Genomic DNA, 14,028 nt, shown 5'->3' on the forward strand with positions numbered 1-14,028 from the left:
CTCTGGAGAAGACAAAAACAGCACTCGATTGATCTAAATGGGGTGGATCAGTAAATTCCAACAGTTGCTAGGTCCAGGTGTAGCAAACCGTGGTTTCTGTTTTCTCCCAGAAATGTGTCTGTAGATTTGATCATTTTGAGTCACAGAATATTAGGACGCCATCACTGAAGGATACGACTCTCAGGTCATGTGTATCTTCTCCCACCTACAATGCCCACGACTTATTGGAATCGAGTGGAGAAGCACTAGCATAAGTAATGATGATCATTTATTGCCTGATTGCCTTCAAAACCTCTCAATAACTTTATGATAAAGGTGTACTTCCATCAGATTAAAATACTGTCCAAAAGTGTTACACTGATTTCTAATGGACTGTCAAAACCCAAATAATAAAGGACAAAAAGGTGAACGTGGGGACATTGATTACAGAACCTTTTCTTAAAATAGTTGTCCCACAAAAAAAAATATGTATATCAAAATGGAGTTAAGAGACAGAACAAAAACTTTGGGAACTTCTAGCATTGAAAGAATATGGTTACATAATAGCATTGTCAAACTCCTGACATAAACACTAACACTGACAATGACATATTGTCTTTCCCTAACGTCACAGACATTATGGGCTTAAGACAATGGAGGATTGCGGTCAAATCGGAGAAAACACAAGACAATCGACATTGTTGCCCTGGTCACTGGTGGCATGACAATCATTTGCCCGACACCAAGGTCATTGTGAACCAAGACCGTTCAGACATGCTTGAGCCAACGGAGGAAATGTGTTACAGATGGGCTGTCTACAAACAGGTTTACAGACTCCATTATAGCAGTTCATACCAACCATACACATTCTCCATTCTACCCATATCTTTCTCAAGTCCATAATTATAACAGCGTTCTGCCTCATACACGGACACAGTGTCTTATTATGATCCTGTTTTAAAATTAATTTGCCACGAAACGCAGAATGGTGGCGGGTTGGGTATTGGGGGGGGGGTTGGCGAGGCGACAGAGTGACAAGCGCCAAGGCAATGATACAAAGTGAAAAGGTTCACAAAAGGAGCAAGATAAGAAGAAATTAGAGGCTGATAAATCCTAAATCACGGGAAGTCACGGGAAGACAATACTATCCACCACGGTGATTTGTCACTGAACATTCATTAAGATCACGGTGTGATAACAGTCCTACTGATGAACCCAGTCAAGTTGTTTGAACTAGGAGTGTTGGAGCTTGTCAAAGTACTGCGTACATTATCCTGTAGTGCATCACTTTAGGACAATGGAGTTAATTTGAACCATAACTAATCACAGACGGTCAATTTGTAACAGCTCCGGCATCGACGATTGGCCAGTTGGAAGGACACCACCATCTCACTGAAATAGCGCTGACGAAAGGGAATGTTGAGTAAAATGGACCGCTATGCTTATTATATTCCCAGGGGGGCTAGTACAGGAAACACAAACAGTACAAAAAAAAATGAATAATTAGTACATTTTGTGAGCTGTACTCAGTCACTATAGGGCTCCGCATATCGGCATACATATTCATCCGCATCAATTATAACGCAGCAAGGCAATATCCATTGTTTATCAAATTTGTCAACAACTTGAGCTGAAAAAAATTAAAATAAAGTTTACTGGTGTGCAGTTCAATCTAACGTAGCAAGAATTAATTTTTTTATAATTATTTCAACCAAATTCCTAAACGTGGCATAACAGACCACGTTAGATGGAGCGTGGCCTAGTTCACATCAGGAGATGTCCTTCATATTAAAAATAGAAAGTAAAAATGTTTTATGGAACACCGTTCCATAAAGCATCCGGCTGTTGACAACAGTGCCCGAGAGTGAGTTTGATTGGACAGAAATACGCGGTGTGGTAGCAGGACCTCTTTTTTGCACTGCGGCTATGGCTCACTTATGTGCTCTTAATGTGATGGATGGACTGTTTCACACAAAACGATTTAGTAGTAAGTCAAATATGCAAGCCCGTGCGGAATATGCAGGGAATTGTTGATTTTGGAAACAATTCCGCCTTCTTGGAGTCCTGGAGGGAGTGTGTAATTCTAACCATAATGAGGAATTATAAAGTAAGCCATTTTCTGTCTACTTCTAATCACATTCCTCTGCAGGTCCTAGTGTAAAAAAAATTTAGGATGTGTTAGCGTTTTAAGACTTAGAAAAATGAATCCATTCAATTAGCAATTTTAAGCAAGCGACTCCCTAATCATCCAAATCTGTTATCCGCTGCCAGTTTTCTTAATGCAGAAATTGTATTCTCATTTATTTTCTCTAAGTCCTATAGTATACAGAGCAAAATAAATTATGCTTTTCTTCCTGTACAACATGTTATTCATTTAAAAAAAAAAAAAAGTATTTTGGCTTACAGGACATGTGAATGCCTCAAACTAAATCAGGAAAGAATTCCCAACTGAAGTTTGACTTGTTTGCTCAGTAATGCCCCCTCATCAAAAGACACACTATCACCACTGTATCAAGTTACCATGATGCCAGGCTTAAGACAATGTAATGTTAACTATATAGTGTTTCTTCTGTCTGCTGCTTCACCCTACTGTGTGGCACAACTCATCCCTCTGGAAAACATTTGGTGTGACCATTACATGGTAGTAATATAGTCTTTCTTACAAGTGCCAGAAAACAATTACTATGTTTACTCATACAGTAAAATAGGTCAATCTCATGCCACTAAAAAGAAACCGGAAAAAAAAATGTTTTTAAAAAAACCTCAGGAGTGTTATAATAGCCCTGATGGGCTTCTGTAGTATGGGTTAACATGGTTCCTCTGCTTCATGTAGATTTCGTCTGTTTTCTTTCCTCAAGTGTTCAGTGCAAAAATAAATAGCTTGAGCCCACACACCCTCTGGAAGAGTGGAAATACTGTTTTGGCCCGTGAGACGAGAAGGTTTCTCCAAACAACTGTACACCAACCCGGCGCCACGTGGCTTCCTCTCCATCCCAGGGTGCAATGGGGCCTACTTGTCACCCAGGTTGACCAGTTTTAATGGTGCCTCAACGAACCCCAGCCAGGAGAGGGGCAGAGGAGGAGGCGGGGCGTGGCTATGAGGCATCCTGGAGTTCCTTGGCCTTGGCCAGGATGGTGTGCACATCTGAGATGGGGTAGTCCTGAATAAGAGCATGAATAACCAGATAAGTGTCATGTAAAACCACCGTAGCCGTTTAAAAACACGGCCTACACTGCTACCCACCGCACCCAGACTGACATACCTGCAGCAATCTCATGTTGACAGTGAAGTCTCCTGCCAGCAACTGATCTCGGATCAGTCTGAAACCATACAGAAACGGCAAGACAATCAGAGCAGATAATAGCGAGGGAAGTGCTGACACCATGTTGGCATCCAGTTCCAGGCCCCCTGCACCTCAGCGGACAGGAGCGTGGTGCTTCCAACACTGGGGTTGCCAATTCAGTTGGCACATTAGCCGAGAGTGAAAATGAACCGCGCAGCGGTGCAGTCAACGCCTCGCAGGCTGTCGCGTCAGTCAGACCAGGGTTAAAATGCGGCTCCCGCACATGCCCAGTGGGACGGCGGGGGGCAATTAGCCAGAACTGCCCGGGTTTGGGAGGGCAGCTCGTTTTTGAATACGGTTGACTTGCCTAGTCAGACTCTGGCGACTCCTTGTGGTTGGCTTGGGTGCATGCATATTTAAGGTAGAAGACCGCGTAGGGAATTCTCACCGGCGAGTGAAAAGAACAAAAACAGCATTGGATGAAACGCCTCGACATAGACTGTCCCGAGTCCACTTGAAGTTGCAGCGATGAGGCAGTGCCTTAATCACAAATGGAATATCGCAAAACCGTCGTGAAAAACGGGGTACATTTTTTTTTAATAAAAATTATGAAATTACGTGATCAACTTTTATGCAAAAACATGTAACATCAAATTCAACAGACTTTGGACATTGGGACTGGTGTGAACCTGGGGTTACGGATACAGGTTCATCCAACCCGTGGCTGTTCACCTACCTGGAATTCACACATCAAATAGGAAGAAATAAAACCAATAGAATAGGAGAATAATCGACTTGGGGACTCCTTTCCATGTCTGCGCATTTAATGTTCGAGTGGTGAAACCCAGTCAGAGGACTATTCTAAAGCAGCCTGCAGGAAAGGAAGCCAACTCACACAAGCATAGCGCAGCACACAAGGATGAGGAACTCGAAGCGGTCCTGGTCGGAAAAGAGCGTGTCCCAGATGCGGATGACGTCGGGCAGGAGGAACTCCTGGGACAGCAACAAGGTGAGCCAGCGGAAGGTGAAGTACTGGGGCTTGATGTTCTGCTCCTGCTGTGACTCGGCAAATGAGGTTGAAAGATTAAAAACACTTCACTCATAACGACAAACATAAAATTGGCCAACTAAATAAATTAATCTAACCCACAGCTGCTCTACCCAGTTCCTGGAGAGCACCTGTCCCGGGGGTTCTCTCTCTAATCCAAGTTGATTAACCTGAGGTGGCTTTTTATCCTGCTAAATTATTAGAATCAGGTGTGTTAAATTAGGGTTGGAATAAACCTCTGGGACTGTAGCTCTCCAGGAAAAGGGCTGATCCAACCAAATCCAACATATTTTCTGGGAAACGCACAGGGAAAAAATCAAACCAATGCCAAAACCACTGCTTTAAATATCACTATGAGCTTGTACGCTTTCAGAGCAACAAGGTTCTGGTGACCTTTTCTTACCAGTTTCATGTAGAGTTCCATGTCCTTCTCTTTGAGCATGGAGTAGACGCTCTCCATCTTATAGGTGATGCCGCACTGAGAGTCATCTAGACTCTTGATGAACATGTCCCGGTTCTCCGACATCAGGTTGGTGAAACAAAAGAATGTGTCTGCCTCGGCGTGCTCTGATTGGACAGTAGAATCAGTCAGTCACAAAATTGTGCTCGCCAAATGTTACCCCTGTCTGTAAATATAACAGACATTACAATACATATTTAGGGGCCACACCTTTTTTTTTCTTTCTTGATAATGTTATCCACATCACTGAGCATATTCCAGGGATTAATATTTTTGAAAAGGGGCATTTCCCTGTGAGTCAACAGCTGTTTAGAACAAAGCACTGGACAATACAGTTTGACTTTTTATTTAAAAGAAAAAAAATCTATGGGGATTGGATGGGAGAATTTGAGGTGTTGTCATGCCTTATTGTGTCCTCTAGGTGGCAGCGCCTTTCCATCCCAGAACATCAGTAATGAAACTGGACTGACAGAGGGCAGCAGCAAGCAACAGCAGACAGCCAATCAATTTACACCAGAGACGAAAAAGTCTTCCGCTCAGAAAACAAAGCCCTCCCTGCCCTCTGAACAAACCTTTCCACTCATCGTTGGGGTCTGTGGCGAAGGTGTAGTAGATGGGGCCCACCACCTCGTTCATGCCCTGCACGTAGGCAATGCCTGGGTTGAGCTTGGCGTAGATGAACAGGATGCGCTCCACCACTTCCCAGTGGGCCTCGCAGCCACTGGGCAGCACCTCGTATTCATTGGACGGGTACAGATTAAGGGCCTTACCTGGAGAGCTCACCTGAGGGAGGGAGGGAGGAGGAAAGACAGAAAAATAAGACCTAGTTCAAAACCAGCCCCTTTACTGGTAAAAGAGGAACATCCAAGGTATAGGCAGGACTCCAATTCCTAACAAGTCAATCGGACACAAACGACTCCCATCCTGCTTGTACAGAATGTGACGAAAGGGAGGTTGTGAAGGTCAAGACAAGAGATTTCCAAAACGGCTGACACCCGGCAGTTGCCTTCAGCAGACGACGACCACAGGATAGGGAAACCACGAAGACGATTCAAACAGCACTCCACAATTATGGAACGGTAACCACTGATAAGTCAAATAAGGCCATCGACCCATCCACGAAGAAGCCAACCACACTCAGTCACGGAGGCCACGGTCACTCACCACAACGCATGGATCGCGACCACACTGCTTAAGGCAGAGAGATGGGGGGGTGAACGTGACCGGGTGATAGTCAACACGTTCCCCTGCCGCCTCCTCTAAGCAACGTTCCCCCTGCGGCCTCCTCCTCTAAGCGATCGTTCCCCCCTGCCGCCTCCTCCTCTAAGCGATCGTTCCCCCCGCCGCCTCCTCCTCTAAGCGATCGTTCCCCCCCGCCGCCTCCTCCTCTAAGCGATCGTTCCCCCCCGCCGCCTCCTCCTCTAAGCGATCGTTCCCCCCCGCCGCCTCCTCCTCTAAGCGATCGTTCCCCCCCGCCGCCTCCTCCTCTAAGCGATCGTTCCCCCCCGCCGCCTCCTCCTCCTCAAACGATCATCCCCCCCCCCCGCCGCCTCCACTAAGCGATCGTTCCCCCCCGCCGCCGCCTCCACTAAGCGATCGTTCCCCCCCCTGCAGCCGCCTCCACAAAGCGACTTTTCCCCCCCGCCGCCTCCTCCTCCTCTAAGCGACGCCCCCCCCCCCCCCCCCCCCCCCCCCCCCCGTCGCCTCCGCGGAGCGAGCAATTAAGATCCGCGGACCAACGCCTCCCCAGCACCAGGCAACAAACTCTCGGCGGCGGGCGGGACTCACGTTGGTGACCCCGCTGCGGCTGCGGTCCACGGTCTGTGCCTTTAGGGTGGTCTGCTCCACGCGTCGCCTCAGGGTCTCGTAGTCGTTCTGGGGATCCAGGATCAGCTGGCAGGGGTAGTCTGTGGGCCGCTGGAAGAAAGCCATGTCCGGATACAGGCGCCTGCCGGCACAGATACACAGTAGTTAGTTACTGGTTCCTCCTATTAAAAGAACTATTGAACAGGGGAGCAACATTGCTGTGGTTTGCCTGCCATTTTGGTGCTGATGCTCCTTGACATTAAAGTAATAAATCAAGTCCCTGCTCAGGAGGACAAATGACCAAATTAACAAGGATATATTTATTTCAGACTCAGCTGAAGAGGGACCCAATTTGTTGCAGAGCTACATACCGGACATCTTTATCAATCTGCAACAGCACCTCGTTGTCTCTGAAGTAGTTGTTCCACTTGCTGTCCGGGTTAGGGTTGAGAGGCTGGGGGACAACGATAAACAGAGGGGAATAGAAACAAACATTGAGACGGACTGAGACTTGGCAGAGACTGCCCAGCGGCGTGTATTAGAAAGGGAAATGGTTCCACTCGGAAGGGCAGGAGAGGCCAGAACTCACATGGTCCTCCATGGTTACGTCTTCTCTGGAGAGCCCCAGGTTGGCCTTGGCAATACCAGGCTGGATGATCATCTCCTTCAGGAACTGGGAATACACCTCCCTGGAGGGACAAAACCACATTCAATATAACAGCACGCTCATAGGTGTCGGTCTACATGCACCACCGTTCAAAGGTTTATGGTCACATAAAAATGGCCCTGCTTTCAAAAGGCACATTTGTGTCCATTAAAGTAACATCAAATTGATCAGAAATACAGTGTAGACATTGGAAATGTTGGAAATTACTATTGTATCTGGAAAGGGCAGATTTTTGATGGAATTTCTACACAGGCGTTCCAAAGCCCATTATCAGCAACCATCACTCCCGTGTTCCAACGGCACGCTGTGTTTGCTAATCCAAGTTTGCAATTGTAAAAGGCTATTGACTCTTTTGCGGTTGTTAGAACTGCATAAAACTGTTGTGCTGATTAAAGAAGCAATAAAACTGGTCGTCTTTAGTTGAGTATCATCAGCGTTTGTGGGTTCGATTACAGGCTCAAAATAGTCAGAAACAAAGAACATTCTTCTAAAACTCGTCAGTCTTTCAGAAGAATGAACACTACTGCATGCGAGAAATTGCAACTCCGGAACGCTCAACTTCTAGGCAGAGCTGCAAAGAAAAAGACTTCTCAAACTGGCCAATAAAAAGAAAAGATAAGACACTGGAAAAAGGAAGATTGGGGTGAAAAGGCCAGCATCCCAGAGTTGCCGTTTCACTGTTGACGTTGAGACTAGTGTTTTGCGGGTACTATTTAATGAAGCTGTCAGTTGAAGACCTGTGAGGCGTCTGTTTCTCAAATGAGACACTAAAGTATTTGTCCTCTTGCACAGTTGTACACCAGGGCCTCCCACTCCTCTTTCTATTCTGGTTAGAGCCGGTTTGCACTGCTCTGTGAAGGGAGCAATACACAACGTTGTATGATATCTTCAGTTTCTTGAGAATTTCTCGATTGGAATAGCCTTTATTGCTCAGAATAAGTTTCAGAAGAAAGTGTTGTTTCTGGCCACTTTGAGCCTGTAATGGAACTACCAATTGCTGACGCTTCAAAAACTTTAAAAGGCCAGTTTCATTGCTTCTTGAAATCAGCAAAACAGTTCACAACTTTGCTAACAATTGCAAAAAGTTTTTCTAATGATCAATTAGCCTTTTTAAATTATAAACTTGGATTAGCAAACACAACGTGCCACCTATGTAGATATTCCATTAAAAATCTACCCTTTCTAGCTACAAGTCATTTATAACATTAACAACACGGCATTTCTGATCAATTAGATGTTATTTTAATGGACAAAAAAAGAAACCTAAAAGATACAATAGTGTATCTACATATACACTTGAGAACAATATTAAACTGTATCTATACAATTATGAGAACATTATCTCATTGTATCTTTACAAACAGAGTTGAGAGCAGTATTATATTCTATCTATACATATACAGTCATGAGAAACAGTATTATATCGTAGCTCTTTCCCTGAAGGTAAAATCAAGAGACCAGGAGTCCGGGACCATCAGTTACATTTTGGCCACACAGACTTAGTCAACTCCATGAATTGCATGGAAGCTAGGGGTTGTTTTCTGGGCAGTGCCACCCAAAGCCCTCCAGGCACGCTCAGTTGAACACAACTGGAAGGGTTTTAATGATGTGACAAGTGAACCAACAGAAGCAGCAGAAAAGCATGACTCATCACCACCACCACCACCACAGTGTCTCCCCTGGGAAGAGCAGACCTGATATAGATGCCCCGTTCTGGGTGTGTTGTGCTCCGGTGGGAGAATTGAACAGGCCTTATCCCATTATGCCTCAGGTTTGTCTAGGAACAGTCGGTAACGTCTAAGAAAAGATTCCCAAAGAGAACGCCACACGCTGGATATACTTGACCTGAGCTACTAATTTTTTTTTTATCACGGTGTAATTCAATTTCACTGTCTGAAAGCCTGAGATTGAAGAATATCCACAATTTACTGTAAACATTCGGTTAAAAGTCACTGCCTCTTTTTTTTGGTTCATTTTTATTTTAAACATGAATCTAACTCACAAACACACACGTGGCTTAGAGTATGTTGGAAGTTAACGAATGCTGTGGTGATAGCTAGCTTACCTCTGTTTCTTCAGAAAGGATATCCATATTGTCTGGTCCAAGGGTAGATAATTGAGCAGGACCTTAAGACATTCTTACTATTATTCGTTTCACCATCACATCTTATCAGATGAGTAGCAACAGTCATAACATTCAAGGAAGCAATAAGAAATGTAAATTCCAATCACTTAGATATACAGATAAGAAAACAATGAAAACAAACAGGCTGAATCAATCGTTAAAACTAAGGCAAACTATACGAAAGGCTGAAGTAACTCACTTTCCAGCAGAGAGCACGAATGCCTCCTTCAAATGGGATTCCTGAGAGATAGAGAAATTAGAAAGGAGAGTACAGTTAGAATTCCTATGATCACTTACCTAATTTAAAAATAATAATAATAATAATAAAAGCAAAGAGTTTAAATACCGCTGAAGCAGAGTTCCCGAAGCGCTTTCAAGTCTAGCTTCTCTTCACTCAAAGCCACCTTGAATTCCTGGATCCTGTATAAGAAAGCCGGGTCATATTTCTTGCCAGAAAAAGATGTGGTTGTGACCAAAAGGTCCTCTCCATGTGATCTGGAACATACAGCCTTTGACCCTAATTAAGCCAGTCATTCAAACTGCAGTACTGCATGTCCACAAACATACTTGGGGCCCTCTAATGTTTGCATTAGACTAATGTGATCCCATGATTATTGATGGCTGTCCTCCTGTCATGCTAATCAGCTGACAGTCCAGCCAAATCACAGGACCCACTGATGTGGTTGTTCAGCTAGATTACCACTTCCCCAAAAAAATACACACAGATCCTCCCTGAACAACTCTAAATAGATCAGGTGGATAGACTGTGATTTAGCCCCAAAACAAAAACTAGCAAACTCAGGTCTCATACAGTAGGTCTGAATATTCCATGTTAAAACCCCCAAAACCGCCAAGATGTCACAATACCCATGGGGAAATGGAAAAACGCTCCACGCTTGTTTTGTGCTGACAGAACAAGCGTGAAGTGCAACGGAGATCAGCCCGCCAACATGAACATGAATTGGTCAGTAGTGCCCAGGATTTTAAAGTAGTAGTCTGAATAAAATATAATGCTTACAACCGCGCCCATAGAAGATACACACCAAGCTATGTGCAGACAGGATGTTCCATTACAGAGGTGCCCTTTACAATTCTTGCAGCGGTTTAAGATCGGGGTTATTTTCCCAGGCTTGCCCTTGACAGGATGACGAGCCAACTGAATCGCCACTAAATACCATTTATCTCCAGGTCCGTTTGCCTGACCTGCTATGACCCTGTCGTATTTTCGCTGTTGAAGTGATTTACTCAAAATTAGCGTTTAGCCCGTAAACTGCCACGTTACCGTTCGTACCATTTTGCATTTACACATTCGTATGACCCTGTATAAACACTCTGAGGTCAGTTTATAAAAGGCTCATCTCTTCACAAAAAACTGATTGCTCCTGGAGACAGTGAGTCAGCTGGCCATGGCTTGCTCCTTAACACCGCCAGACAGGAGTGGAAGCATTCTGTTACGGTTCAGCTGAAAGTTAGCATGAGCAAAATGCTTTGAAGTGACGCTGAGCGGGAGAATGTCAAGAATCGTGAAATGTCATTGGCTAGCCACAACCAAGCAAATAAGAGTGCAGTACAACAGTGGTGCTGGAACACACACACGGATATGGATGTGTGTGTATAGCCATGGATGTGCTATTGTAGCAGTCAACCATAACATGTTCCACTCCGATCAGCTAAAAGCATGAAGCATCAGCTCCAGTGGGCTTGTGACACACCAACACTAAAACAGGGACGAGTGGAAAGAAAACAACGTCCAGGCCCGACAGAATCGCAGTTCAGTTCACCAGAGTGAAGTTCTCTGTTGCCACACCTCAACCCAATACAGCAGCTCTGGAATGGCCAGTTTACAACATGAATGCACAAATGTCAAATCTGCAGCGAGTCATGCCATTGCTTAAACATCCTCAAAACCTTTAGGCTATTCTGGTTGTAGGCCCACATAATAAACTGGCCATTTAATGTATTCCCTGCATTACAGTTTTCTATCCTTTAATTCTGATTACTATCTGCATTTAAAGAAAAGATTCTTCACGTAAGCTGTTTTCACTAAGCATGAAACTAATATAATTATATAGAAATCACATTATCATCCTACTGAAGCAAACCAAAGTGAAAGCTATTTGATTTTAACCTAGTATGCCTTTTTCCGTAATTTTGATCTCACTCTTTCCTACTCTGTTCCCTCAGTGGGAGCTACATCCTGTTTGTCATTGCTCCCTTTAAAACTGCAGTTGGTCAGCAAAATGACTCGGTTAGGCTTAAGAAGGAAAATTTAGCTTTTTTTTCATTAAAGAAAAGGCCCTCATGAGACACCAGTCCTACCATAGATCATTAACATCAAACACATGCAAAAGTGCTTTGCTGTCACACTGTAAAAACCTTTCCTTTATTGCCCTTTATAACAGCAGATCAATTATTGTCCAGAAACAAGAGTGTATACTAGTCTATAAGCAAAGAAAACTTCATAATGTGAAGTCTTCAGCTTTCCAACATCACAGAAAATAGGTTACTACAGAAGACATAAGAGCAGTTTCATTTACAAAGAGCCCACATTCTCTAGGGTTCTGTTTGAAACTATCACCACCAATAGCAGAAGCCTAAAGAAAATGTATAGCTACGTCAATTATTTTCTCCCTTTGAATCGCCCATCCTACGAGGATTGAGATGCCATGTTGTTTTTCTTTTAATAATACCATTACTTAACTAGGGAAGTTGATTAAGAACCAATTCTTATTTACAGCATCAACAGAAACAACCAGTAGGTAATGTTAAAGGAGGAGAGGCAATTAGGGGCAATGGTCAGGCCCTGGGACAGAACCACATAGCCTTCACCTTGGCGGTAGGGGGATTTCAGACAGTAAGTCAGATGCCCTAGTATATGCATATACCAACATATACACCCTTGCGGATTTTAATTTACTCTCATACGCAGAGAATCTTGCAGTATTGAGTGCATACTCTTTATTAGGGCCTCCAATAGTAACTGAACACAACCCTGGTGTTTCAAGTGCACTGCTCAAATAAGTTACACAGTAGCTAACACTGTAAAATATAACTCACAGGTTTGACTTTCACTAGTCAAAAGTCGTATAAAAACTGTCTCTGTTGTGATAATTTGATCAGCAGAGAATGTGGGCACGCTGTTAGCAACCTTGGTTGCATAATTGAATTTGAGGAATTAAGTAGTTAGCCAGCACAAGTTCTGTATCCGCTCTCACAGTCTTTCCATACCATACCTTTGGTTAGCCACCATATTAACGTTACCTAGCTACCTAGTTCATTTTAACCTCAAAAAGAGGTTAGTTGGTCCTTCGGTTTAATTGTACTGAGTTATATTGCGATCTACTAGCACTATGTGGTTTGATAGCTAGATCGAGAAAAAGATAGCTACTGAACAGGTGTAAAAAAAATTATATATTCAAACAGCGACTGTTGGATACGTTGTAAAGACGAAAGCATTCAATTAAATCGATGTTTTTACTAAGACGTGTTCCCATTAAATCTAGAAAATTGACAGTACTAGCTTCTTAGCTATATCTAGCTAGGTAGCTAACGTCGTTAGCCTGGCTAGCTACAAAGATATTTCGGAATCCAGCAAATAATACAGGAACAGTGATTAACCCTGTGCCGAACGCACCAAAAGAGGTTTCCGATGAAGACATTAACGTACATGATATGTAATCGAATATGTTACAATCATGGGGCAAAATCCATTCATACATAAAATGTACATCTCACCTGCTTCGGTACGAGCTCGACATGTTGTTGGAAGAATCCAAAAGCAAGACCTGTGCCACAAGAAAAATAGTCCGATGGGGAATCATCCATGTCTTCGTATGGACCATAGAGATGGATAGACATCGTTTTCCAATATTGGTCCTCATTATGGTGTCTTCAAGCGCACGGGCAGAGATATTGTTGATGGTATCTCCACTAAAGTAGTACATTTTCACATTCACTGTATACATAATTGGCTGGATCATCCTGACGATCCAGTTGACATTATTTGATCATATGAATGTAAGCTTTTGACGTTGTCAGTCCATCATTGATTACTCTAAAATAAGCAATGTAGACATTAACAATTAAAGTGGAGTACCTAAATTAAGGAGTTCCAATATTCATTTGAGTGTTTTTTCAAATTGCATAAGAAATAAGGAGATGGAATCTTACCAGGTAATGGAGGAACATAGCTGTGTATATTTTCTTTGAATGTATGTGGTACATAATGTTAAGATAGCAAAACTACACAAAATTACAGTATGAATGTCCAAAAACACTTGATGGTTGACAAATAATGCCTTCCATCAAACAGAAAATGGGTACATGGTGCAGTTGGTGAGAAGCATCTGCAGGGTGGTGAAGTAGACTGCAGTAAAAGCATAATGACCTTAGATGTGAGGCGTTTTATGAAATGTATGCAATTATTATCCCTTAATACTCCAATTATTATACGACCTCACCAACATTGGCAGAATCTGCCCCAGCACTCCCATTCAATCCTTGTGCCGGGATTACCTGGATATCATCCACACAGGTAATATAATTTGAAAGGAATTTACATTATTCCGATTCAGAGTATTTCTGATTTATCCCTGAATGTTGCATGTTTTGCTTTTACATTTCAAGCATTTAGCAGACACTTATCCAGACCAAACTGAA

At 43.4% G+C, this 14,028-nt stretch overlaps 1 protein-coding gene across 1 annotated transcript; it reads right to left on the reverse strand.

Moving 5' to 3' along the window:
• Positions 1-412: 412 nt before the first annotated feature.
• Positions 413-13,203, reverse strand: tbc1d13 (TBC1 domain family, member 13). The gene is made up of 12 exons (XM_010866992.4): positions 13,105-13,203; positions 9,716-9,789; positions 9,569-9,609; positions 9,310-9,371; positions 7,167-7,266; positions 6,949-7,031; positions 6,560-6,719; positions 5,344-5,554; positions 4,715-4,878; positions 4,159-4,319; positions 3,243-3,300; positions 413-3,140 (listed from the first exon to the last, which is right to left on the reverse strand). The coding sequence occupies exons 1-12, from the start codon at positions 13,188-13,190 to the stop codon at positions 3,075-3,077; spliced, it is 1,266 nt and encodes a 421-aa protein (XP_010865294.3). The 5' UTR covers positions 13,191-13,203; the 3' UTR covers positions 413-3,074.
• Positions 13,204-14,028: the final 825 nt, after the last annotated feature.

The sequence above is a fragment of the Esox lucius genome, chromosome 14 (assembly GCF_011004845.1).
Source record: "Esox lucius isolate fEsoLuc1 chromosome 14, fEsoLuc1.pri, whole genome shotgun sequence".
NCBI lineage: Eukaryota > Metazoa > Chordata > Actinopteri > Esociformes > Esocidae > Esox > Esox lucius.